General features: G+C 38.2%; 6 protein-coding genes across 7 annotated transcripts; 4 read left to right on the forward strand and 2 right to left on the reverse strand.

Annotated features, from left to right (window-relative positions):
* Positions 1 to 3: 3 nt before the first annotated feature.
* Positions 4 to 3,479, reverse strand: LOC111496706 (derlin-2.2-like). 2 transcript variants are annotated; one of them, XM_023147189.1, is made up of 7 exons: positions 3,145 to 3,479; positions 2,462 to 2,561; positions 1,564 to 1,778; positions 1,396 to 1,479; positions 1,166 to 1,219; positions 510 to 713; positions 4 to 90 (listed from the first exon to the last, which is right to left on the reverse strand). In XM_023147189.1, the coding sequence occupies exons 1-6, from the start codon at positions 3,241 to 3,243 to the stop codon at positions 531 to 533; spliced, it is 735 nt and encodes a 244-aa protein (XP_023002957.1). In that variant the 5' UTR covers positions 3,244 to 3,479; the 3' UTR covers positions 4 to 90; positions 510 to 530. The 2 variants fall into 2 exon arrangements, with proteins under 2 accessions (XP_023002957.1, XP_023002956.1); XM_023147188.1 differs by lacking the exon at positions 4 to 90 and having other exon boundaries at positions 304 to 713; positions 3,145 to 3,478.
* A 1,380-nt stretch (positions 3,480 to 4,859) lies between these two features.
* LOC111497408 lies at positions 4,860 to 5,198 on the forward strand. The gene has a single exon (XM_023148194.1). It carries the CDS (start codon positions 4,860 to 4,862, stop codon positions 5,196 to 5,198), a length of 339 nt encoding a protein of 112 aa, XP_023003962.1.
* Positions 5,199 to 6,426: 1,228 nt separating this feature from the next.
* LOC111496694 (protein NETWORKED 1B-like) lies at positions 6,427 to 8,983 on the forward strand. The gene is made up of 3 exons (XM_023147168.1): positions 6,427 to 6,799; positions 7,002 to 7,118; positions 7,761 to 8,983. The coding sequence occupies exons 1-3, from the start codon at positions 6,542 to 6,544 to the stop codon at positions 8,913 to 8,915; spliced, it is 1,530 nt and encodes a 509-aa protein (XP_023002936.1). The 5' UTR covers positions 6,427 to 6,541; the 3' UTR covers positions 8,916 to 8,983.
* A 3,234-nt stretch (positions 8,984 to 12,217) lies between these two features.
* On the forward strand, positions 12,218 to 13,370 carry LOC111496710. Its single transcript, XM_023147192.1, has one exon. It carries the CDS (start codon positions 12,330 to 12,332, stop codon positions 12,972 to 12,974), a length of 645 nt encoding a protein of 214 aa, XP_023002960.1. The 5' UTR covers positions 12,218 to 12,329; the 3' UTR covers positions 12,975 to 13,370.
* A 1,099-nt stretch (positions 13,371 to 14,469) lies between these two features.
* Positions 14,470 to 17,883, forward strand: LOC111496693 (calcium-dependent protein kinase 21-like). The gene is made up of 7 exons (XM_023147167.1): positions 14,470 to 15,544; positions 15,698 to 15,994; positions 16,146 to 16,261; positions 16,823 to 16,990; positions 17,070 to 17,197; positions 17,321 to 17,420; positions 17,501 to 17,883. Exons 1-7 carry the CDS (start codon positions 14,779 to 14,781, stop codon positions 17,573 to 17,575), a joined length of 1,650 nt encoding a protein of 549 aa, XP_023002935.1. The 5' UTR covers positions 14,470 to 14,778; the 3' UTR covers positions 17,576 to 17,883.
* An 87-nt stretch (positions 17,884 to 17,970) lies between these two features.
* Positions 17,971 to 23,591, reverse strand: LOC111496687 (tRNA wybutosine-synthesizing protein 2/3/4). Its single transcript, XM_023147159.1, has 9 exons — positions 22,739 to 23,591; positions 21,957 to 22,344; positions 20,614 to 21,801; positions 20,232 to 20,361; positions 19,700 to 19,935; positions 19,186 to 19,321; positions 18,875 to 18,951; positions 18,529 to 18,635; positions 17,971 to 18,430 (listed from the first exon to the last, which is right to left on the reverse strand). The coding sequence occupies exons 1-9, from the start codon at positions 23,517 to 23,519 to the stop codon at positions 18,318 to 18,320; spliced, it is 3,156 nt and encodes a 1,051-aa protein (XP_023002927.1). The 5' UTR covers positions 23,520 to 23,591; the 3' UTR covers positions 17,971 to 18,317.
* Between the last annotated feature and the right edge of the window lie 298 nt (positions 23,592 to 23,889).

The raw sequence follows: 23,889 nt of genomic DNA on the forward strand, positions 1-23,889 counted from the left end.
CTCCAAATTCAAATGGGTTTTGTTTGCTTTTTGTGGAATTGCTTTCCCTTGCTCTGTTTGTATTTCCTTTCAAGGTTTGCAACGTTTTCACTGCAAAAAGAAATAAGCGTTATATTACTTTTTTGCTTGGAATCCAACCAATTTTAATCGCTCAAATTACGGTTCTAGTTATTTTACTTGGCAATCTTATTCTTAAGCTTTTTCTGGCTATGCGGATGCCTTATTATTAGGTCAATTAATAAGTCATTTGTATTCCAAGAAGTAATCAGATCACAACTAATTTGACAATTCAATATGCTTGTGTTCGAGTAAGAGCACACCGAGTACAAGCTTGGCCATGGAATAGGTTATATTTATCTTCTTCAATCGTAACAATTTGAATCAAGAAATTCCAGGGCGAATACATTTGGCACTATGTTACAGATGAAAATGACATTCCTTATCATCAGGGGTTGCTCCTTTCTAGAGTGGATAAATGTCCAAAAGATGGGAAAACTCCAGCTCACTACCTTCCTCAAATGTTGTAATAACTAATCTTGATGAATATCCTCCGCAGCAGGGGCTGCAAATCTCAAATCCACGGGTCGCGCCACTACAACTGCTTCCTCAGCAAATAATGCCCTGATAAAGGATGGGGTTTTCAATGGTCGTCGGCCTGTCATTCGTGGGTACACATCTTCAAGAAAATAATAAGCGTGGCCCGCAACCATGCCCTGTATCACAAAATAGTTCATCACCATAACTCAAAATGATACATTAGCTTGAAGCAACTCATACTAATCACAAATGAGTGTTTCAATGGTTTTGTTGGGCTGTTGGCGAAAAACCACACCAAGTTTTAATAATATCTTTAAGCAAAAACTAAAAAAATACCTTTAAGTTTGAGTTTTGGATTGAAATTGTCACTACTTTATTCAAAAGTTTCAAAAGTTTCATTCATACTTTAAACTTCAAAAAAGAAAAAGAAAAAAAAAAAAAAAAACTCTTGGAGAGAAACGGTTAGTACTGCATTTCAAAAAAATTTGGTGATTAAAGGTTAAACATTTGCAGAGGCAGTTCGTTAGAATCCAGCAAGACCATATGCCAGAAAAGGGTCGAATCAGATAAAATGAACTGTGAAGAATTATATTCCAAATACAGATGGTTTAAAGTCAAGACGGCATACCAGAAGATCCACCCAAGCACTGGCCCCGACAAGTACAGAGAATCCCAAAAGAACCTGTGCAGGAAAAAGATAACTAAACAAAGTAAATATTCTATCGTGAAGTTTAAGATGACATTTATACTGTTGAATGGAGAATTCAACTTACGTTGGATAGGATCAAGTAAGACTAATTTTAACATAAGGACAGCTAAAAGAGATTAAAATACGGAAAGAAACCCAGACTTACTCACCCATGGCAGGTAAGCTGCCGTAAAAGTAAAGAGGCCTAAAAAGCTCATATGGATGAATGGGTTTTGCTTGCTCCATACATAAACCTGTATAGAAAAGGATTTGTTGAAGTACAGATAAATTGCATGAAAGTAAAGAAACGAAACCTCTCATCATAAATGGAGACTAACCATCATGAATGTCAGTGAGTTGCTAAGGAATACAACTTCGGCAATTGACTCGGACAAGTAGGGTATCATTCCCCCAACCAAAACAATTCCAGTAAGCACCGTGGCTCCAAATAAGAGCATATAAATGAAATCTGCTGTTCTTCCCCTAAAAGAGTTCTCTTCCAGAAGTTTGCAGTATCGGGCAAGAAAAAACATGTGAAACAAAAAATCCAAATCTGGCAATAACAGGCACATCACAAGAGTGTCGTTAGATAGTTGTCAATTTCGATCTTATCCAAAAGAAAAAAATTTACATACTGAAAAGGCTGAAAGAGTCAAGAAAGTTAGAATATGTAGTATTCTCCAGCTCTTCAGCTACTAAACGAGGCATAAGAAGTGGTAACCAACACAGAAAAACTTAGGGCAAGAGATGGTTAGCTTCATTGTTCTGGGGGAAGGGAGGGGCCTAAATCATGATATTGAAGCACGAAGCAAAGGCTTCAAAGGTTCACTTGTCAAAACAAGTTGCACGTCAATCAAATCATTTTACCACAGACAAAACTACTGAGAAAACTCCCTTGTTCTTAGATTTTCCAAATGGAATCAAAAGAATATTTGCAATAAACTCGTACAATGCGGGTCAGCACGCTTCAACTTGCCAATTACGTCTCGTATGCATATAGAATAAAACTTAATAAAAGCTAAAACCCTCCAGAAACAAGAACAGGACAACAAAAGCCACTCATGTGCATTGCACGTCCGCAAACATGAATTCTTATTCCAAATGTGGATGACCAATGACTACAATCAGAAAATACCACCAGATGAAAAATATTAGGAAATCTTCACATAAAACCAAGCAACGGGATTTTTCTACAGTTACAAATTATATGTACATGAAAAAGTACTAAATAAATACCCATTTTGCGGAAGAACAGGAAGTTGGTAATGAGGCGCCAGAACTGATACTTCTTAGCAACGAGGATAGGATTCAAGTAAAGATGATGCGGATAGATAATCTGTAGGAAATCAAATGCATGAAAAATTATTAAATAAACCCAATGGTAAGGTAAAGTGATACTCATCTATTAGACTCTGAAATTAAGAAACAAAATCATTGTGAACAAAGGCCAATAAGATTATAAGGATCAGCCACATTTTCAAAGTTCATGCTATTTCAATAGCTGAAACAATAGAACCGGGTGCCCCCATTTTGTACCACCAAATACCAGCAAAAACTGACACCAAAACTGAAACAAATTTACACATAAATTCCCAAAGATCCTTAAAATCAGCGATAATCGGCATGGAAACCAGCATCGAAGCCCAAGGACAAAAATAATAATCAAAATCCTTCATGTCATTATAATAGATATCGGTGATCGACAAAACAAACCATTAATGGTTTCCATAACAAATCAAAAACAAAACGGAGATTAAAAATAAATAAATAAATAAAAAGCCGAGGCATTCTTAAAATCACCGGTTTTAAACCATAATGTAAGAGATAATGCCCAGAGACAAACAAACATTTAAACCTAAATGACCACGAGAGCAAGAAAAGTAGAGCTACAGATAGAGAAGGGGCAACAAGGTACGCACATCGAGGGAACAGCCGATTGTGGTTACTATAGCGGCTGTGAGATAGGAGCGGGTGATAATAGGCATTTGCTTGTACCATTCTTCAACTGCTTGAGCCATCGAATCTCAGAAAGTTGATTGCCGATAAAGAAAAACGTGAAATGAAAATCGAAGGCGCAGAACAACAAATATTTGGACGCCGGAAAGAGCAAGCGGAGGTTGGAGAGAGAAAAATCCCGGCAAAATCCGACAGAGAAGGAGATCCGCAGAGTCGGAGAAAGTTTGGGAGAGCGACGGCAAAAGAAAACGGAACAGCTATTTCCCGCCCTGCTGTTTCACGGAGAGGGTGACGGATTTGGTGCGAATAACGGCGCGAGTGTATCCCACGAACCAATCATCCACTTCCCACTTGGTAAATAGAGTATTTTATTGTTATTTGCAATTTACCACAAAAACAGGAAGAACTTTATTTTGGGCTCAGCCCATTGGGCCAATTCGATACAAATGCAATTGGTCCATATCGACGATATGAACCGAGTAAACCACCTTCAATGGGCCAAGTGATCGTTGAATTGGGTCGGAGCCATGGGAGTCTAGGCCTGTATTCGGAGTTTCCCTCGAGTTGGTAAGGCCCCAGAGTCACCTACCTTGTTGAACTTGAAATTTTATGAATTTTCTTGGCAACTAAATGTTATAGAATTAGATGATTGTTAGTTGAGAGTGGTTGGTTGAAATGGACATAAGTTGGTCTCAACACTCTTTGGGTTACAAAAAAAAAACGAAGAAGAAAACGAACCACTACCTCTCACAAGATCGTGTAGAGGAACATGAACTTGGACCAAGAGAAAGCCATAGACTCTTGCGTTCCATCAACTTCCAGATGTGTTTGGTGCTAACTCCTAAGGTAAATCAACTCATGATCATGAAGATTAAAAATTTTAGTTGAATTGATAGGACAAGTAATTTTGGAGTCTTCTTTTCATCAGTTTTTTCCGTTGTTACTTGGTTGGATTGCTTGAGCTCTCTTTCAGGCAGGGTTCCTGCCGGTGGAAGCTTGTCCTGTCTGCTGCATTGGATTCTTCTTGTGATAAGCTAGTTGTTGACTCTTTTAAGTCATACCTAAGAATGGACAGTCTAAATCCAGCGACATCTAGTCTCATCCATAAGTTTATTAATTATTGTGACTTCTCATTCTTTTTTTCAAACATACTTTTTTATGTCGGTGGAAATTTGGTCTGTTTTATATTGCAATTGGATGGTTCCATGCTGCAAACTTTGACTTTTGAGTTCCATCTGATAGTCCATTCTAAGACATCCATAAAATATTCCATTGCATCGTTTATGGTAACATGGTCTTGGTGTAACTGACAAAAACAGAGTAAAAACGGTTTTACTTTTTGATTCTACAAAGGAAGGCATGATCAAATGAAATTTTAAGAGTCATTTTTTGTGGTTTAAGATTTAGCAGAATCATAGGCGCGATCTGAAGGCCAGCTCAGGTCCTGCTTAGTCTGTCTTCCATAATTTAAAGCACATGCCGTGCTAGCTTTGCTTCACCGTTGCCTCATAGATGACCTTCTTCGTTGACCCCACACCCAAATTCCACAGTTTCCCACTTCCACACACAGCTTCCTTCACTCATAAAATGGCATATCTGCATTGAAACTCTTCACTGCCTACTTCTTCACCCAGGTATCTCTCTGTAATCTTCTTAAGTTCAGAAGGGATATTGAGAGATGAGTTTTGTTCTTGTTAAGAGCTCTAATGGTTACTCCAAGGTTGATAAAGAAGACCCAGAAGAGATAATTCATCGAAGAGCACAGTTTATAATCAACAAAGTGTTGGAACGAGCGGATTCCATGGGCAAAGCTTCGTATCTGAGAATTAGAATTCGAAGACTAAGAGTTAGATTTGGAAGAAGATTGAAGAAGCTGAAGAAGAGTGCAATGGCAAGTATTTGCAATGTCAAGATTAGTGTTTACAAGCAAATAATCTGTCAGATCAGAAACTGCAAGTCTTTGTTTGGTAGAAAAGAAACCAACTTTGCCAATCTACCTCCTCTCTTATCATCCTGAACCAAACTTACCATAATTTCCCAACACAGGTACACCGATCTTCAAATCAATGGGGAAACCACTTCGTTTCTTCCTAAGAGCTTTAATTTACTTCATGGGCTTTGTTATATGAAAGAAAATTTATAGGGATGTTCTTGGCTGGTGTTGTTTTGTAGCCTTTCAATTTGTTGTTGCAGTTTTTTCCTCAGAGTTACTGAAGATCAAGTAAATTCATGTAATCAAATCTAAGTCAACGAATCATAGATAATAAAAATGAGTTTTCTTGCCAAGCCAAAAGTGAGTTTCCCAAACAATCATTTTCAAGTGCCAAAACACAAAGATTTCAGGTCAATGCGTTTTAAAATCGTGAGACTGAAAACGATACGAAATGGGTCTTCCAACTCTTCTTAACCTAACCAAAGACACATCTATGAAGTTGAATTTGGTGGCTCAACAATCGTAACACTAAATCTCTTCCTTACTATAGCAATAGCAAGCTTTTATTTATTATTAAAATGCTCTTCTTCTCCCCTCCATTTTCCCCAATTTCCAACTAAAATTTAATGCACAATTACAAAAGTCAAAGTCACATATTATATTGGTAATAAAAACAATAATACCTTTTGAAGTATTTATTAAATTTATAATATCATTAATTTAATAATCGCATCACTAGTGATTGTATTGTTTTTATTAATATAATTTATTCACAAAAGAAATATGTGATGTATTTTATGAAATATAAAATGATTCAAATGTATTGTATTTTTTTATACATTAGAAGAGACAATACATTTACTTACAAAAACTATATAATAAAGCATTATAGACTAAATTAAGTTATTTATATATATAAAAAAAATGTATAAGATTCAAAAAGTTATGGATAGAATTGAAAATTGTTATAGACAAATATATGTGGTGGTTTTATCTTTTGCTATCATTAAACTGTTTAATACATTGAAAATGGTGGAGACCACATACGATTCATTGAAAAGGGAAAAGGGAATATTTAAGAAAATTGTTCTTTAATTTATAACTAATTCTTTTAATTTGCACTGACAGCCCAAATATTAATGTCAAATTCATATAAAATGAGGGTACTAAGTGCATTTACTTAAAATATAGTTTACCATTAAATTATCAAAAATGGATGTCACCACCACTGATGTATATGATTTTTAATTAAGCAAATGAATATCAAGATGGAAAAAATTATAAATACTTTGGAAATGATATTTGTCCTGTCGACAGCATTTCCATCCCCTCCAACTCTTTTGTTTCTCTGTCTCCGTCTGTTTATGCGATAATAAAAACTTTGTGCATTGGAGCTTTCTGATGGCCATCAAAATTTCCTTTATACAATGGATCTAACTCGGACCAAGAACTCCCCGGCACCGCCTCGTCGCCGGACGCCGAGGTTTCTGCGCAGTCCCGGCGCTCGCCGTTCTAACTTCGGGGTTCCGATGACTCCTCTGTTGCGGTGGAAGTTGGAGGATCGGCATGGATCTCGAAGCCGCAGCCGAGTTCAATTTCAGGCGAGAAAGCTCGCCGCCGGCCTTTGGCATCTCCATTATAAGGAAATTTCAAGCGGCAACGATGGCGGCCGAAGAGTGTCTCAGGTAACTTCTAGATTCGGTTCTGTTGTAAATGGAGAAGTGAAAAAAAACGAACTGGAAATGTTGTGATCTCTGTGATCAATACCAATAATTACGACCCAGAAGAGAAAATTCGATTTTTAATTTCCGATTGGTGGGAAAGTTTGAGGAATTATTGATTAACGAAAAGGGTTTGTTTATGAATATACCTTCTGAAAATTATTAGGGAGAAATAAGGCATCGGCGTCGTGATCAGAGCAGAGACGACGGAGGAGTGGAAGCAAAGCAGAGGTTAGAGAGGCGTGGTTGTTTGGATTCCTCGAAGAAAGCAATCAAGATTAAGGTACCTTTCCCATTTCCATTTCTGTTTCAATCAATCTTTATTACCCAATCTTTTTGACATGATTCGCTGCTAAAACCACGCCAATCTAAACAAAAATAAAAATCGGTCTGTAATACTTTACCATTATTTAGTTTAATCATTACCCTCCTTTAGAACTTTAGGCTTAGATAGACAGAGGAAATGTACCTAACCCATATGAATTACTTGATGAAATTATTAGCTCGCCATTATTTAAAGAAATCAAAATTAAAAGTAAGAAAATGGGAAGAGACATGAAAAACTTTGGAAGAACAGAAAAAGAAGATGGGAGACCTGTGGAAAACAGAGTAGGATAGGATTATTTGGTACTTAATTTTTTAATTCAGATTTTGTTTTTGTTTTATTTACATTTTTAAGTATTGTATGTATATTGATCTTATTTGGGAAAGTTCTTAATTTTGGTTTATTTTTAATCGTTACACTGACTTTGAAATTTGACCAAGGTCTCGTTGTATAACAAATTATTGAAAATATTCCTTTCTACGCATTAGAAAAACTAAAATTTCAATTCCAATGAACAGAAGATAACGAGAAGAGCAAAACAATCGATCTAAAAGAAGGTTTGATAGAAAATCAAATCAAATGAAACCAATCTTCTTACAGGCAGCAGCACCAGAATATTGGAACCCTGAAGCCCCAGAGGCAGCTGAGACGGCGGAGTTGGGTAGATTTCACAGCCACCGTGGCGGAGGAGAGCAGCCGTTCACAAAGGCCTCGGCCGCTTCTGATGTTAAACAAGAGCTGGCGGTGGCCCAAACACGCATCTGCAAGCTTGAATCCCAGCAGCGAAAATGGAAGAAGAAAATCGAGTATTTAAAAGGGAAGCTCGAAGAAAACAGGGCAATGTGGAAGAATCGAAGGCACGTAAAGGTTGACGAATTATGCCAAGAAAAAGAAACCAATCACAGAACCGAAGTTCTGAATGCTAATTTGGAAAAAGAACTGGGAGAAGCGAAAGAAAACGCGAAGAAATACAAGCAAGAATACGAGAAAGAGAAGAGAAACAGAGAGTTATTAGAGGAGGTCTGTGCAGAGATGGCGAAGCAGATTGTGGGAGACAAGGCAAAGGTGGAAGCTTTGAAAAGGGAATCAATGAAACTGTGTGAAGAAGTAGAGGAAGAGAGAAACATGTTGCAAATGGCGGAGGTTTGGCGAGAAGAAAGAATTCAAATGAAGCTGATTGATGCAAAAGTAGCTCTGGAAGACAAGTACGTTCAAATGAACAAACTCATCACAGACCTTGAAAATTTTCTGATGTCGAGGAGCGAGAAGTTGGACGAGATGGAGGTGAAGAGAGGTGAGTTGATCCATGAAGCTGCTAAGTCGGTGGACATTAAAGAAATCGAGGGGTTCTTGTACGAGCCGCAGAAACAGAGTCTTGTTCTGTCTCTGCTGGAGGATTTGAAGGAAGCGACCAAGTTGGAGGAGGAATGCGAAGAGATTAATGATAATCCAGTTGAAAAGGAGTGCATTCCTGAAAGTACAACAGAGAATGTTGAGAACCCATTGGAGGATTCGTCGAAAAAGAAGGTTAATGGAAGGTTTGGGAATGGAAGAGTGTGGAGTGAAGGTGGGGATTTGAAGGGTTCCGACACAGCGACCCAAAGGAACTCGCAAAACCCACATATCAAAAGAGGGACACATGGATGCATTGAATGGCCGCGTGGGATTCAGAAAAATTGCTTCAAGACCAACGCTTTGGACGCCAGGATTCAAACCCAAAAATCTCAATTACGTCATGTTCTTAGACACAAATGACCTGAATGTTTGTTTTGAAGAAGGCGTAGATTAAGAACTGTTCCGGAATAATCCAATCGTTTATTTTATTATTATAATAATAATAAATAATTGTCATACACCCACAATTAAAAAAATGGACTTTTTATCCCAAACTGTTTCTACCAAACACTAATTAATTAAGACAAATTCAAATTCATATTAAAAGCTGTCTTCAAAAGCACAATGATTTTCACAATATTAGTCATCCAAAGTGGCCTACTAAATTAAAATTTGATCAAAGCATGGCTAAATTAATTAGAGTTTAAGAAACATAGTCATTAAAAATGTTCAAGCAGTCAGCATAGGTTCCGGAATAGAGTTAAAGGGGAAGGTTTCTATCATCCCGCTGCTTTACCTCATTCAAAAAGAATAGTTAGTCCAGATTCAAGCAAAGAGTCTTAATGTTTACAAACAAATAGAAATAGAAATAATTTTCAAACAAATGTTAATGTTCTTAAAATGAAATAAACCACTGAAATGCAAAGGGGATAGTAGATAATATATTTAGGAGTAACCACAAATCATGTACCATAGACATTAAAAACAAGTTAATGCATTATTAAATTAAGTTATTGGAGACAAACATTAAGTGCTCTCCTAAGGACGATATTCCCACTATAACTTGGGAATTTAAATAATTTTAGCACGATTGTGGTTTTACCTATTTCATTGTATAATTAAATACAAAAAATAAAATATATTCAAAATTAAGCAACACAAATTAAAAAGTCAATTACATTTTTTTTAAAATGTCAACTTTTTTTTTTTTTTTTTTTTTTTTTTTTTTTTTTTTTTTTTTTTTTTTTTTTTTTTTTTTTTTTTTTTTGTTGTCTATAAGAAAAGGTGTAAATATGGGGAGTCGAAGTCGAGAGTAGTTGATGGGGACGAGGAGATATGTCCAATTGCCTGTCAAAACGATTGGATACCCTTTCAATTTCCCAAAGGGAAAGATTCTCAATTACTTTCTTTTATTTTTTTTTTATCAGCTCAATAATTAGGGAGAATATTCTCTCATTTTATAAAAATAAAGAAACCTCGACAAAATATAATTCAATTTATTCAAGTCTTCATTGTTTAGTAGCGTATAATTTAATTAAAATTATATATCATAATAGGTTAACTATTAAATTTGGTGAAGTCAGTATATATATTTAAATAATAATAATGTCATTATTTCTTTGGACATCTTTTAAGGCCTCTACATTGGAAAGAAAGAATTGGTGTAAAGTTAAGTGATATGCATAAGGAAAAAGTTGTGTTGTTTTGAGTTAGAGAGCTTTTACAGGACAGGCAACATCTGCAAAGTGCCTCTCTAATTCCTTTAATGGAGGAAAGCCAAAGAGGATAGAATCTTCATGGAGTTCATTGGGAATTGAGTAACAGCTTGAACCCACAAAAGCCAAGTATATAACAATAATGATAATTTAAATAACCCCGTATGATTCAACTCCACCACAATCGGTGCACAACTTGTAATCAAGTGGATTAAACAAATTAAAACCCCATTACTTTAGAACCCTAAAATCAGATTCAATTTCCGATGCGCATTTACATTTTAATTAAATGGGTATGGATATGGATTGTGAAAGTACCAAACCCAAAAATGGAGTAGCACACTCTTTCTTCTTCTTCTCTTGCAACTATGATTTTTGGCTGCTGGTACCAACTCCCCGACAAGCAGCACATATCAGATTCTTATAATCTTTTCCCATTTTTCTTAACATTTGACAAATTGACACTCACATGGCTTGGTTTTGTCTTAGCCTTTTCCTCTTCATTTCCCGCCGCTGCTTTGTTGATCGAGTGGGTTTCATATGCTTGCTTTTAAGCCCTATTTTTGGCATAATGGTTCCTCACTAAAACCTATATATAACTTGTTCTTGGGGCAATGGAGATTGTAATTATGATTGAACTAAGATTCATCCCACATCGTAATTGAAGAAAAAGGAGAGAATAGGAAACACATATATTAGTACATGATTAAAGCTGATATATTGCAATCGCATAGCATATCTCCCTGAGATAGGGAGAGTTGTCCGCAGGATTAAAATACGGCAGCCCGCATAGGATTCTAATTTTTTTTTATCATATATATTTTTGTGTGGGTCCATTAATCTGCCATTACTCAAAACACTTGCTTCTGGGACCCAACCCCCAGTGTGTCCAATCAAAACACGATATTGCCATTCCCTTATCGTAATATATCAACATTAAACATTTTCTTCCTACTTATAAAAGAATATGGTTTCAACTTATATGAATAATTACCACGCAACGACGGTAAGCTTTTTCAGTAAAAATTTAATTAACCCCAGAGTAAATACGGTTTAACTAGAAAGTAAACGGGTGAATACGGGCGTTTCTTTCTGTAAATGCTTCAATAAAGGGCAAGTTTCGGTAATCACAGTACCCCCCACATTTTGGGTGGGTCCCATTGTCCTTCTCTGAGCCGTCCAATGTGCGCAGCATCACGAACGCGAACCCCACCCTTGTTATTCCTTAATAATTAATTCATTATATTTTTAAACTCACTAAATTGAGTTGGTTTACGTTTCAACCACCAAAATTAATGTATAAACCAATGTTATTTTCAATACATCCATTCATCCATCGACACGTATGATTGGGTAATCCGGTCCCACAATTATTTGTATCCATTCATTCATACACGCGGTCTTTGCTGAGACGTCTGGCTTCCAGGACACGTGGACCTCAGGCTCCAAATCAGTCGAACTATGCGTGTGTTTATTTCCTGCACGACCGCCGTAAATGTGTGTTTTTTTTTTTTTTTTTAATTATTATTATAAACTGAGGTAATTGGAGTTTGACTACATATCAGACGGTGGAGAGTCAATCTGAAATGTAGGCCATAAATTTAGCATATTAATTAGTAATAATTAAAAGAAACTAATCATGACCAAATTCCTAATATGGAAGAATTCTGTTGCCACTTTTCGACATAAAAGCAAGGAGAATGACAGCACGCGCCTTGAACAGAGCGTGACACTTAGGACCAGTGTATTTAATTTCAGAGTTAATTAATAATTATAACTTGGAATTGGGAAATATTTCGCTTATTGTTTTGTATTTATGTATGCATTAATAATAGCTTTTGTGGCTGTCTTGTCGTCTTCTATCCTTATTTCTTACCATGCAATTGATTGAAGCTTCGATTTGACAGAAATGCGGACGAAATGAACCCAAATTCAAATGAAATGCAAGGAATGGAAGTTCGTAATATTATATATACAGCGCACCCACCCTCCCAACCACTCCCCCTATGGTCTTATAATTTCAGCCCATTTGTATTTTTAGTGTGAGAGGGGGAGGTATTAGTGTAGTATATTCACTGTTTAATGTATAGTTTCCCTTCCGGGGAAATTCATTTCAATAATGGCTAAAGGCCGGAAGTTGACAACAAGTCGGAGCGAGCGATATCTCGGTACCTATAGCTGCAGTCATAGCCACGATTCCACCGGGACTGACTCGTCCGATCTGGGTGAAGAGGATGTGTGGCCGATGGATGATACCGTCGAGCCGGACCGGGAAGAGGATTTCGGCGAAGAGAATTCGTCGGCTCTTGCCGGTGGCAGCGGTGACGGGACTAATTATCGTCATGGAGGGATTTCGGTGAGGAAAGGGAAAGGGGTTCCTCGGGATACAGGTGAGCGACACGTAGGCGGGCTGTCGTTGGCATTTGAAGATCCAGGGAGGATGACATCGGGGAGAATCGTGCACCAGTTTCGGGGTAGCGACAGCGAAGCGTCTCCACGAGGACGGCAGATGGCTACGTCAGCGCCCGTGAACGTGCCGGATTGGAGCAAGATTCTCCGTGTAGACTCGGTGGACTCGTTACACGAGTTGGACGAGACGTTGGATGACCGGGACTCGGAGATCGTTCCGCCGCATGAGTACTTGGCCAGAAGCCGAAAGATGAACGCCACTTCCGTTTTCGTCGGTGTCGGCCGAACCCTGAAGGGCCGGGACATGAGACGTGTCCGGGATGCGGTATGGAGCCAGACCGGGTTCGATGGCTAAAAATTTCAGAATTTAAAATTAAAAATCACTGTAAGGACTAGGAGATGAAGATCAACCAAGAATTAATCAAATATTGTGAAAGTGGGCCAGTTTTTTCCCTTGGGTTGTAGCTGACCCGGATTAATCGGGTAAACGCGGTGGCAAATCATGATCCCAGATTCCCGAGCATAGCTAAAGAACATATTCTCTGATTTTAAAGTACTGCTCGTCCGGTGACCGGAATGGAATATGAAACCAACCCATCTCTTCCAACTCTGTTGAAAATCAGTCTCCCAATTTTTTCCCTTGGGACATTTATTTTTACAGTTTGGTTATTATTATTATTATTAAGTTTAAGAAACTGGGATCTCTTTGTCGTAAACCCATTAGCAAGAAACAAGATGGAAAGGAAAGCAATGAAACAGTAGAGAGAGAGTGGGAAGATTCATTAAAGTGGAGAGAAAGAAGGAGCGTTTTGAATAGGGGAAGAAAACGAAATGAAAAGGAGAGGAAAACACTCATATAATTTTATTTTTTTTAATAAAATCTCTGACAAATTTCAGATTTTAGGTCATGAAACTACATGGGACTATTTAAGTTGTAAAGAAAAATTGTGGGCGAGGCCATATGCGGGTGGAAGACAAGGACAAGGACATTGAATTAAGTATTAAGCAAAGGGGGCGAGGGGCGTGCAGTGTGTTGGTGCCTCGATGGTCTGCAAATGCCATTCCTTTTCCTAAGAAGCTGACAGCGCCCATGTGGCAACCTCGCATTTTGCAGCCACTGATTTTGAGCTAACAAATGTGACGCTAATGAAAATTGGGCCTTGGCTAGTTGCAGTCCACTTAAAAACGCGCCCATGCCTGGATCCATGGACCCAGAAACTCGGATATTTGTGATGGATTGGACCCCAGCCCAATTTTATATATATAAAAGAAAACAAAACCCTCATATTATACGTGTCATTCCCCAATCATTCAAATCACAATCAAAGGGTTCCATTCCATTTAGAAAATGACAAGTGTAATTTTTAAAAAAAAAGGAATAGAAAATTATAAAAGTGCACCGTGTGTTCTATGAACCTATGGGTAACCGTTTTTCTTAGTTAACACGAGTCAAAAAGCGAGTCTGAGCTCAGAGTGCAATAAAAATATTAAATCGGATTAATTAATATTATTATTTTTACGCAGTGATTAAAGAAGTTGGTAGTGTATACCATTAAGAATTTTCTAAATTTGAGAAAAATATAAAAGAATTAATTAATTCGGGAGTGTGACTGTATTTATCGGTCAAATCAGAGAATTAAAGATAAAAGAAAAAATAGTGAAAAAAAAGGCCTGATTCTTGAAATGAAATATTTAAATAATATGAAGATTGAAATTTAGTGTTAAAATAAACTCAATTAAGAAGAAATTAAAAGGAAAAAAAAGAAAAAGAAAGATATGCAGCTTGGAACTGTCAAGAACAAGTGCCGCGTTCGTTGAGTTGACTACACTATTGTTTTTTGAAGTCAATGGACAAAGACGGAGACAAATGGTTGGCGTTATTACCCAACATTTTCTTGCCCAATCTGTGGGTTTCCTTCGCGCAGACTTGAATTTCATCCCTCATTTGCCTCACAAAAACCCAATTTCTAGGTTACTCTTTGGGTGTCATCTTCTCTCCCAACCTCTGAATTCCATTTTTCTCTTTCATCTCCATTTTCCGGATACAGGCTGGGCCGTCAGATTTGTTCTTCAACATTCCCAGAAATTCAATTCTTAAGTGGGGCTTCCATTTTTTTACTATACACATCCCTCTCCACGTGACACTCTCCGATTACATAATGGGTTGCTGTGGCAGCACGCAAAAGCCTCTAACATCTGGAGTTAATGCCTCTGATTCCGCTACTGGGATTGCAGCCAGAGGTCCTTATCAATCTTACCAACCTCACTTCACTGTCCCGACTGAGAAGGTATCAGCCCCTCAAACCCAAATCCCAGCTAACCGAAATCAGCCTCAACTACCACCACCACCATCAACGGCGGCGCATCCGCCGTCAGCTTCAGCTTTCCCCAAACCCAGGACCGTGCAAAATCACCCAGAAACAATTCTGGGTAGACCCTATGATGATATTAGAAAACACTATACTCTTGGGAAAGAATTGGGTAGAGGGCAGTTTGGTATTACCTATTTATGTACTGAGATTTCCACTGGCCAAACATACGCCTGCAAATCTATCCTTAAACGGAAACTTATTAGTAAGAATGACAAGGATGATATGAAGAGGGAAATTCTGATTCTGCAGCATCTTTCTGGGCAGCCAAACATCGTTGAGTTCAAAGGTGCTTATGAGGATGGATATTCTGTTCATCTGGTGATGGAACTTTGTGCTGGTGGGGAGCTTTTTGATAGGATTATTGCGCAGGGTCAGTACTCTGAAAAAGCTGCTGCTGAGATTTGTCGTGCCATTGTAAATGTTGTTCAAATATGCCATTTTATGGGGGTTATGCACCGTGATCTGAAGCCTGAGAATTTCCTGTTGTCTAGCAAGAAAGAGGGAGCAATGTTGAAGGCCACTGATTTTGGACTCTCTGTTTTCATTGAACAAGGTTCGTCCTTTTGTTTTCTTTTTTGCTCATGGATTGATTGAGTTTCTGAACTGAAACACAAACGTTTTTTCTTATTTGGATTGAAATTATTGTGATGCCAACAGGGCTCAACTGGGCTCCTTGTGATATGAGAGTTTTTATATGTAATCTCAGGTAAAGTGTACCGTGACATAGTTGGCAGTGCTTACTATGTTGCTCCTGAAGTGTTGAGGCGAAATTATGGGAAGGAAACTGATGTTTGGAGTGCAGGAGTTATTTTGTACATCCTTCTCAGTGGTGTACCTCCATTTTGGGCAGAAAATGAGAAGGGAATATTTGATACCATACTGCAAGGAGATATTGATTTTGGTAGTGCACCTTGGCCAACAATATCCGAAAGTGCTAAAGATCTTGTGAGAAAAATGCTGACACAGGATCCGAGGAAGAGGATAACTCCTGCACAAGTTCTAGGTATCAACCAACCCTCCTACTACATACATACATACATACATATATATATATATCTCTTGGTTTTCTTCTACGCTGCTCCCAGTAATTATGTTTTTGTTATATATTAAGTTTGTATTTGTTATATGGCCTAAAGATTAAGTTCTTCATCTAGAACATCCATGGATTAGAGAAGGGGGAGACGCTTCAGACAAGCCAATAGATAGCGCCGTTCTGTCTAGAATGAAGCAATTCAGGGCAATGAATAAGCTTAAGAAGCTTGCTTTGAAGGTAATTATTAAACTGCAACCACGACTCCGGTTTATTTTGCGCATATTGAGAACATAATATATTTGATGTATGTGTTGCCTATCTCTATGGGGCTCTAAGGACACCATTCCCTAGCACATTTGATGATGATGATGTTTGTGGCTTGCATATTGACATGTGAGATCCCACATCGGTTGGAGAGGGGAACGAAACATTCCTTATAACAGTGTGAAAACCTCTCCCTAACAGACTCGTTTTAAAACCTTGAGGGGAAGTCGGAAGAGAAAATACAAAGAGGACAATATCTGCTACCGGTGGGCTCGGATTATTACATAACCACTCTCTGAGCTAATCCCCCAAGAAAATTAAGCAGTCTAAGGAGCTGCTTAACTTTTAATTCAGATGTATGTTCAACTTGTAAAGTTTTTGCGACCCTTTTACTTTGTGTATGTCTGTTCAGATTTCCCCCCCACAATCTCCTTTTCCATTAGAAAGATGCTTTGTTCTTGCTTACCTCAACATATCTTTCCTATTTTCTTTCTTCTCAATACTAATACACGAGTCCCTCTATATGCATCTTAGGTCATTGCGGAAAACTTATCTGAAGAAGAAATTAAAGGCCTTAAAGCTATGTTTGCAAACATAGATACTGACAATAGTGGCAATATCACTTATGATGAGTTGAAGACAGGTTTAGCTCGGCTTGGTTCACGGCTTTCAGAGGCTGAAGTGAAGCAACTAATGGAAGCTGTAATTAAATACTTACCTCCAATGCTACTAATTAGCTGTTTCTTAAGAATTCTATCATATCAAATTTCTAACTTTTCAGGCTGATGTTGATGGAAATGGATCGATTGACTATATTGAGTTTATCTCTGCAACCATGCATAGGCACAGACTGGAAAGAGATGAACACTTATACAAAGCATTTCAGTTTTTTGACATGGATAGTAGTGGGTAAGTACGAAACTTTCCAGATCCTCTAGATGCATATAGAATGTTGAAGAACTTCAATAATTTGCGACCCGTAATATATATACGCCTTCATATTGCCGAGCTTTGCTCCTGTTCTGATAACAGATACATAACAAAAGATGAACTGGAGAATGCTATGAAGGATTATGGCATGGGTGATGAAGCCAGCATCAAGGAAATCATCTCTGAGGTGGACACAGATAATGTAAGTTTTTCAAGTTCCCTCTTACTCTAAAAACTAATGCCAAAAAATGATTTTCAACTCACTCTTCTTTGCATCTATAGGATGGTAGAATCAATTACCAGGAATTCTGCGCAATGATGAGAAGTGGAACAACACAACCAGGAAAACTCTTTTAACTTCATAGAAGCCAATTCAGACTTCAAAGCAGTGGGTATTATAATGCGATCGAGTCGCTCGACAGACTCGTGTCCTGCCCCGGTGGATTGGACTGATTGGCAAGGACTTCTTAAATTCGGACGTTGTCAAAAACTCATCATTCTTTCCTTTTCTATTTGCTGCCTTATCTTGAGTGTAGTACTTCAATGAGAAGTAGAGGTAATTTTTGTGTATATGTAGCCTGTTCTCTTTTTATCTTTCAGCTGTTACCTAATAAGGATCTTGCAAGAGCAAGCTAATGATTTTTGTTCTTGATGTTTTCCAGTTCTGTTTGCTTGTTAAACTAATTGTTTGGAAATGAGCATTTGAAGAACTCAATATTGTTGAAATACGATTTAAAGAACAAGATCTGCCTTATCCGATCAACTATTTGATGCATTCTGAAGAGTATGTTCAATAGAAAACATAAAACAATAATCCTATTTCTATTGAAAAGTATGTTCAATAGAAGGCATCGGTTTATGAATAATTCTACAATCTATCCTATTTTTAATAAGACCTTGTTATTAAAATGGTACCGATTCCAAAACTCCAACATTGAGCGGAAGAGAACAGTTGTCAGCTCGCATGAACTCTCGTTGCTTTCGGTCTTAACCCTTCCAAAATCATATCAAGGCGATCACGACCTATGCAGCGTCGGGGTTTTGACCATACCATTACGACCACCATAACTCATCTAGATTCATGCAGGAAGTAGATTCCTCAGCTGTTCTGTTGAATCCTTTTGCATCGAACATCCACAACAAGATGGCGAATGTGTGGGGCATACCATTTTACTCTTTCGATGTGTTCTACCGAGACATCCCAACAATGACCTGAAATAGAAAACCATCCAAGTTCAGTATCAGATCAGATGTTATTTAAATTTGTACATATCCCAACTTGGGAAAAAAGGAAGAAAGTAATAAGAAACCTTCAGATTTAGCAATTTCAGTTATTGAGTGCAGGAGGTGTTGAGTCCACAGTTCTTCTTCTGAGTCCTTTACATTACCATGCACATGTAGGGTGCCGCCTTCAAGTCTGCACATTCGGTTTCAGCATTGAATGCGATTATTGAAGAAGAAGTAGGTAAGAAAAAGTACAAACACTCGTAGCTTTTCGACTTTTGAGTCATTTCAAGATAAGATAATCAACTAATAAATGGAAATATTTAGGTCGTTGAGGCCACAAATTTTCATTCAATGTTTTGGGCTCAAATAAAAATGAGGTGTATAGGGAGTCCCTAAGATGGAATCTGAATCCAAGTCACAAAATATCACCTCAATGCTCTTACAGCCGTCACCCAGCTACCCTCACTTGTTGGAAGGAGACCAAGACAAACCCGATCCGCTACTCCCTGAAAATATTAAAAACAAAACAAAACAAAACGGGTCAGAAGTAAATTTCCTTCCTGAACAGTACATCAGATCTTACAAATCCGTTACTAGCTCTCACCCCACAAGGATGGATGCATGGGATAAAGTCCATTATACTGTTTAAACAAATGACATCTAAGTCTAATTAATATGAGTCTTAACAGTAGCGAAATCTAGAACTTGTGTAGTAGTTTCTAGAGATCTGGAATGATCACCTTGGGTGCTGTCTCCCGGTTATCTCCTTCAAGAACAATACAACGATTGCTCACGCAATTAGCTTGTAAATTACGTGTAAGTGCCTCAAGAGCGTGAGGATTCCACTCACAAGCATAGACCAGCTTTGCCTTAGCCCTGATCAATCAATGGCATATTTCAATTCAATTCCTTACTTGGATTAGATAAATAGGCACCAAAGTTGAGAACGCATAAGAATGTAGAAAAAGTGTTTGCCACAGTTTGTTTCATGAGCAAGCATGGAAAAAGTTCTTGATGGGTTTTATGTGTCAATATTCTATGGAGTGCGTAGCAATGTAAAAAATATTGGCACACTTTTTTGCTAAATATAAGTTCTCAAGAGATGTTACTTCCCTAACTTCAACAAATATGAGTTAGGCAATTGACACTAGCACAATTTAGAAGAATCAGAACAAGCAATTCAAAATATCGTCATCGATTTGAAGAGAAGAATACAAGAAAGAAAGAAAGTGGTAAAAGAATAAAGTAATGTACCCGACAAGAAATGGCAATACAAAATATCCAATTCCGGCAAATAAATCCACAACGGTCTCATCTTTACAGTCCAGATGGGCCATCCGTAGCTTCTCAGAAAGATTTCCCCAGGAAAACATGCACTTAGTGGCATCGAAAGAATAAGTTATTCCATTTTCTCGATGGTCAACCCAACCATTATCTCCCACTAGTATCTCTAAGTTACTATCCCTTGTACCAGTCGAAGCAACTCGTCCCTAAAAAGATATAAATTCAAGCAGGAAACATAAGTTAGTTTCAAAATTCAAGTTCAGATTTTGTTTTAAATGTCATTTACTGACTGAAAGCAGATAAAAGAACTAACAGCAGATAATTATTGTTTTTGAGCTAATGATCTCAGCTGAAGTTTTTCTGGTAAAAGAATTATTAAATGACTTCATTTTCAACTCCCGAAGATGCAATTACAGACTGCTAAAGATGCTTTATTTCCTACAACGAGAGAGAGAACACTACAGATATTAAGTTCCACCAAGGTTTTCTAAACGAAACTTACTTGGCGAGCAAGACGAGAAATACCAAGTGATTTGGCAACCATAGGCCACAGCTCCACCCCAATAGTGTCCCATGTAGGATCCTTAAAAGATGTGACTGGAAGCACCACAATATCCCCAAGTCGCTCCCACCTGAGAAAGACAAATCGATTTATCTTTTAGCAACTAGCAATGCAATAAAATCATATCCACTCATGGAAGTGCCAGAATGATTCTCAGGTACCTATTAAAGCCTTTCAAACAAAAGTGACATGTTCTTACCCTTTTCTACAATTATGATGTCATATCAAACCTGTGATAATACTCTAATTTAAAATATTGAAACAAAAATGCAGATGCCAGGATAGAAGAAAAAGAAACCCCCCCCCCTACACACACACACACCTTGTTGGCAGCTCCTCCAACAGTTCTTCAGATAAGCCATTATGCTTTAGCAAAGAGGATACTGCTTCGCTCATCTTTTTATATGGAGATTTGGCTGCAGTTTTTATGTCAACAACTTCATCCACCAGTTTAGTTGCACCACATTTCCTTAAAATATTCAAAGCTTTTAGGTAAGAGCATTTATTTGTCAGGCCTCCTTCCCAACTTTCAAGTTCAGAGACATGAAAGTCATTTTCCGGTTCAAGTTGATCAGCCCACCAGGACTTCTTTTCATCAAATATATCACAAAATTTTCCAATCACTGGAAAGCAAATATGTGTTCTACTACCACGAGAAGAAACCTTTCTAGCCAGATCCAGCCACCCATACCTCTTTAAAATGTCTTTCCCAAGTTTTGCATAATTTCTTTCAATTTTTAAAACCCAATACAAAGCACCTTCTTTTTCATGGGAATTGGATTTTCCACTATCAATATTAAAACCAGACGCTTCATTGAAAGTTTGAGCATTGCCATTGAGCAGACATTCAGGATCTCTGCTCTCCTTCTCCAACTCTTCAATGGGACGAGTCACAAGGTTTTCTGTGTTTCGAGGATGCCCTAAAATAACCTCTGAGGATATCAATGGACGCAACCTAATTTTCACTGGCTCACTAAAGTTCGTCCCAAATGCATAACAGGATGCTCCACCACCAACTAGGACAAGATCATCACCAACCACATTGGCTGTGCAACGTACAAATAATTCCTTGCCAGTACAATTTAGGGACACGTGTCTCCAGAAACGATGCTGCAAATCAAGTAATGCTAACTCTTGATAGCTTTGACTCACAGGACAACCTCCAATAATTCCAATATAATTTTCATACACAAACATAGCATGGGAAAACCTTGCATTCGGAGTTCTCCCCGCTATATTTTCCTTCTTCCAAAAACAATTTTCTGTATTAAAAGAATATAAGTCTCCAAAAGCTTTTTCCCCATCATACCCCCCAAACATATATAAATGCGACCCATAAGAAACCATTGAGTGTGAATGACGACCGCATGGCTGATCACCACCAGCCTGAATTTCTTTCCACTGATGACTATTTGTGTTGAGGACAATCAAGGAAGATGAGATTCTGTCATTCTCAAGTCCACCAAATACATAAATCTTTGAGCCTACTGCTGCTGCAGCATGACGGTGCCTGCATTAGAACTATAAACATTAAGAATAGGAAAGAGGTACATTTGTGAACCAGCTATGCAGTGACTTATTGCATTGGAAATGAAAAGAAGCAAAAAGAAATGAAACTGCAATGACAAAAAGGTACAAAGACAATGCAGGTAGCAAAGACTTCACCTAGGAGAGAAAGAGCTACCAGTGCATTTTAATAACGTCCATTTTTCCTGAGTGATATCAAAGACCCATACATCATTCAGAATGTACGTAGGATCTGTCCTGCCACCAATGACATAAAGGCAATCTCCAACCAAAGATGATGTGTGACCCAAACGAGGAGATGGACTATCCTCTACATTGATCGTCTGCAATGTGCATGACAACATATCAAGTTGTAACAAATCATTTCTTCTTGCATGTCTGCCCATGCCTCCAAATCCACCAAATGAAATAACTTTTTTGTGAACAGTAGTGGCTGAGTGCCCCCAAATAAAAAGCTTTGCCATAGGCTCTCCTGAAATGCCCATCTGTTCAACAGATAAACTATAATTGCATGCTTCTGATGATCCTGTCAATGATTCAAAGACTCAGACTTGCTTTCAGATTAAAAGGAAAGCAGTCCTGCAATTACAAAATTTCAGTATAGTCAATACTACTTGAACTAGAATCAATACACCTTAATCACAGCGTGTATACGTCTAACCAACGTTGTCCATTTTTCATTGAAGTTGATTTTTTGTTTGTTCATACAGTCAAAGATAAAGAGATTCCTTTTCCGTTCTTTCGAACACATAATTATCATACCACATGAAATAATTCTCAAGACTTTTCATTGACGTTTGAATCTAATTATTGGAGAAATGTATGAATCACTAACAGTTAGAATTACAAATTTCTCTCAGGTTAAACATCATAGATAGACACTTAAAACTATAGATATTATCTGCTGGTGATCAATTTACCAGAATTGGCATTCCTATTCCCGCCTTCTAAAGCTCCACAATCTTCCTCATCAGCACAACTATGTTCCTTGCTATCGAGCAAATCATTTGCCTCCTCCATTGCCTCCCTCAATGATATTCCTTGACACGTTTGCGAAACATAAGTAACCGCAGAAACACGACTTTGCAATGCCTTCAGAAAACCATCAGTTCTCTTCTTATTGGCCACCATCTTCTCATTTGCTACATCAACAAGGTACCGGACGTACTCGGGTGAGACCATAATCTTTTCGGTAGTTCCCAAAGGCACCTCCATTCGAATTGAACAGCGAATTGCAATTATCACACGCTTGCTAGCACTGGTAATGCCTGATTCTCTGAACCCACTAGATATAGCAGTGGAAACCAAATCCTGAGCCGATCCAAGGTCCTTGCATTCAATTGCTATGATCAGAGGTTCGAACCTGAACACGAGCTCAGATAACTCCCCATTAGTTGACGGAGAACGGAAGAGGAGGTCGATTACTGAGTTGGGATCGGCAAACTCGTGACTAACAAACAGCCAAGAACCACCTAGAGCTTTCTTCCTCGGCTTCGAGGCGGCGGCAGAGGTGCTACAGACTGGTTGAGAGAGAATTGAAATACGACCAGAGCAGGAACTTGTGGTGAAGTAAGACGGATGGTTGTTGAGAGTGTTGATAAGAGGTATAATTGGGGTATCCAAGCTTCCCTTAGGTGATTTGTCGGTCTCAGTTGAGCCCAGTGACGCCATGGTCGCAGCTTTCCTCTTCTCAAATTCCATTCTTTTTGGTGCTTTCAAAAACCTCTCCAAAATCCCAGCAGGAAACAGAGAAGTTTCAACAACAGGCGAAAACGGCGGGCAATGAAGATGGAAGAAGCGGAACTGGTTCACCCTTGAATTGGGCCAATGGCCTGTATATCCACTCAAACATGGACCAACCAGAGCCCATTGGATTTGGCCAATGGCCCGTAACGGTCAAAACTGGGCTATGGGCTTGGGCTATGGACTATCTGGTTCACCCTTGAATTGGGCTAGGACTTGGACTACGGGCTATCTGGTTCACTCTTGAATTGGGCTGTGGACTTGGGCTATGGACTATCTAGTTCACCCTTGACTTGGGCTATGTGCTATCTAGTTCACTCTTGAATTG

The sequence above is a fragment of the Cucurbita maxima genome, unplaced genomic scaffold (assembly GCF_002738345.1).
Source record: "Cucurbita maxima cultivar Rimu unplaced genomic scaffold, Cmax_1.0 Cma_Scf00023, whole genome shotgun sequence".
Lineage (NCBI taxonomy): Eukaryota > Viridiplantae > Streptophyta > Magnoliopsida > Cucurbitales > Cucurbitaceae > Cucurbita > Cucurbita maxima.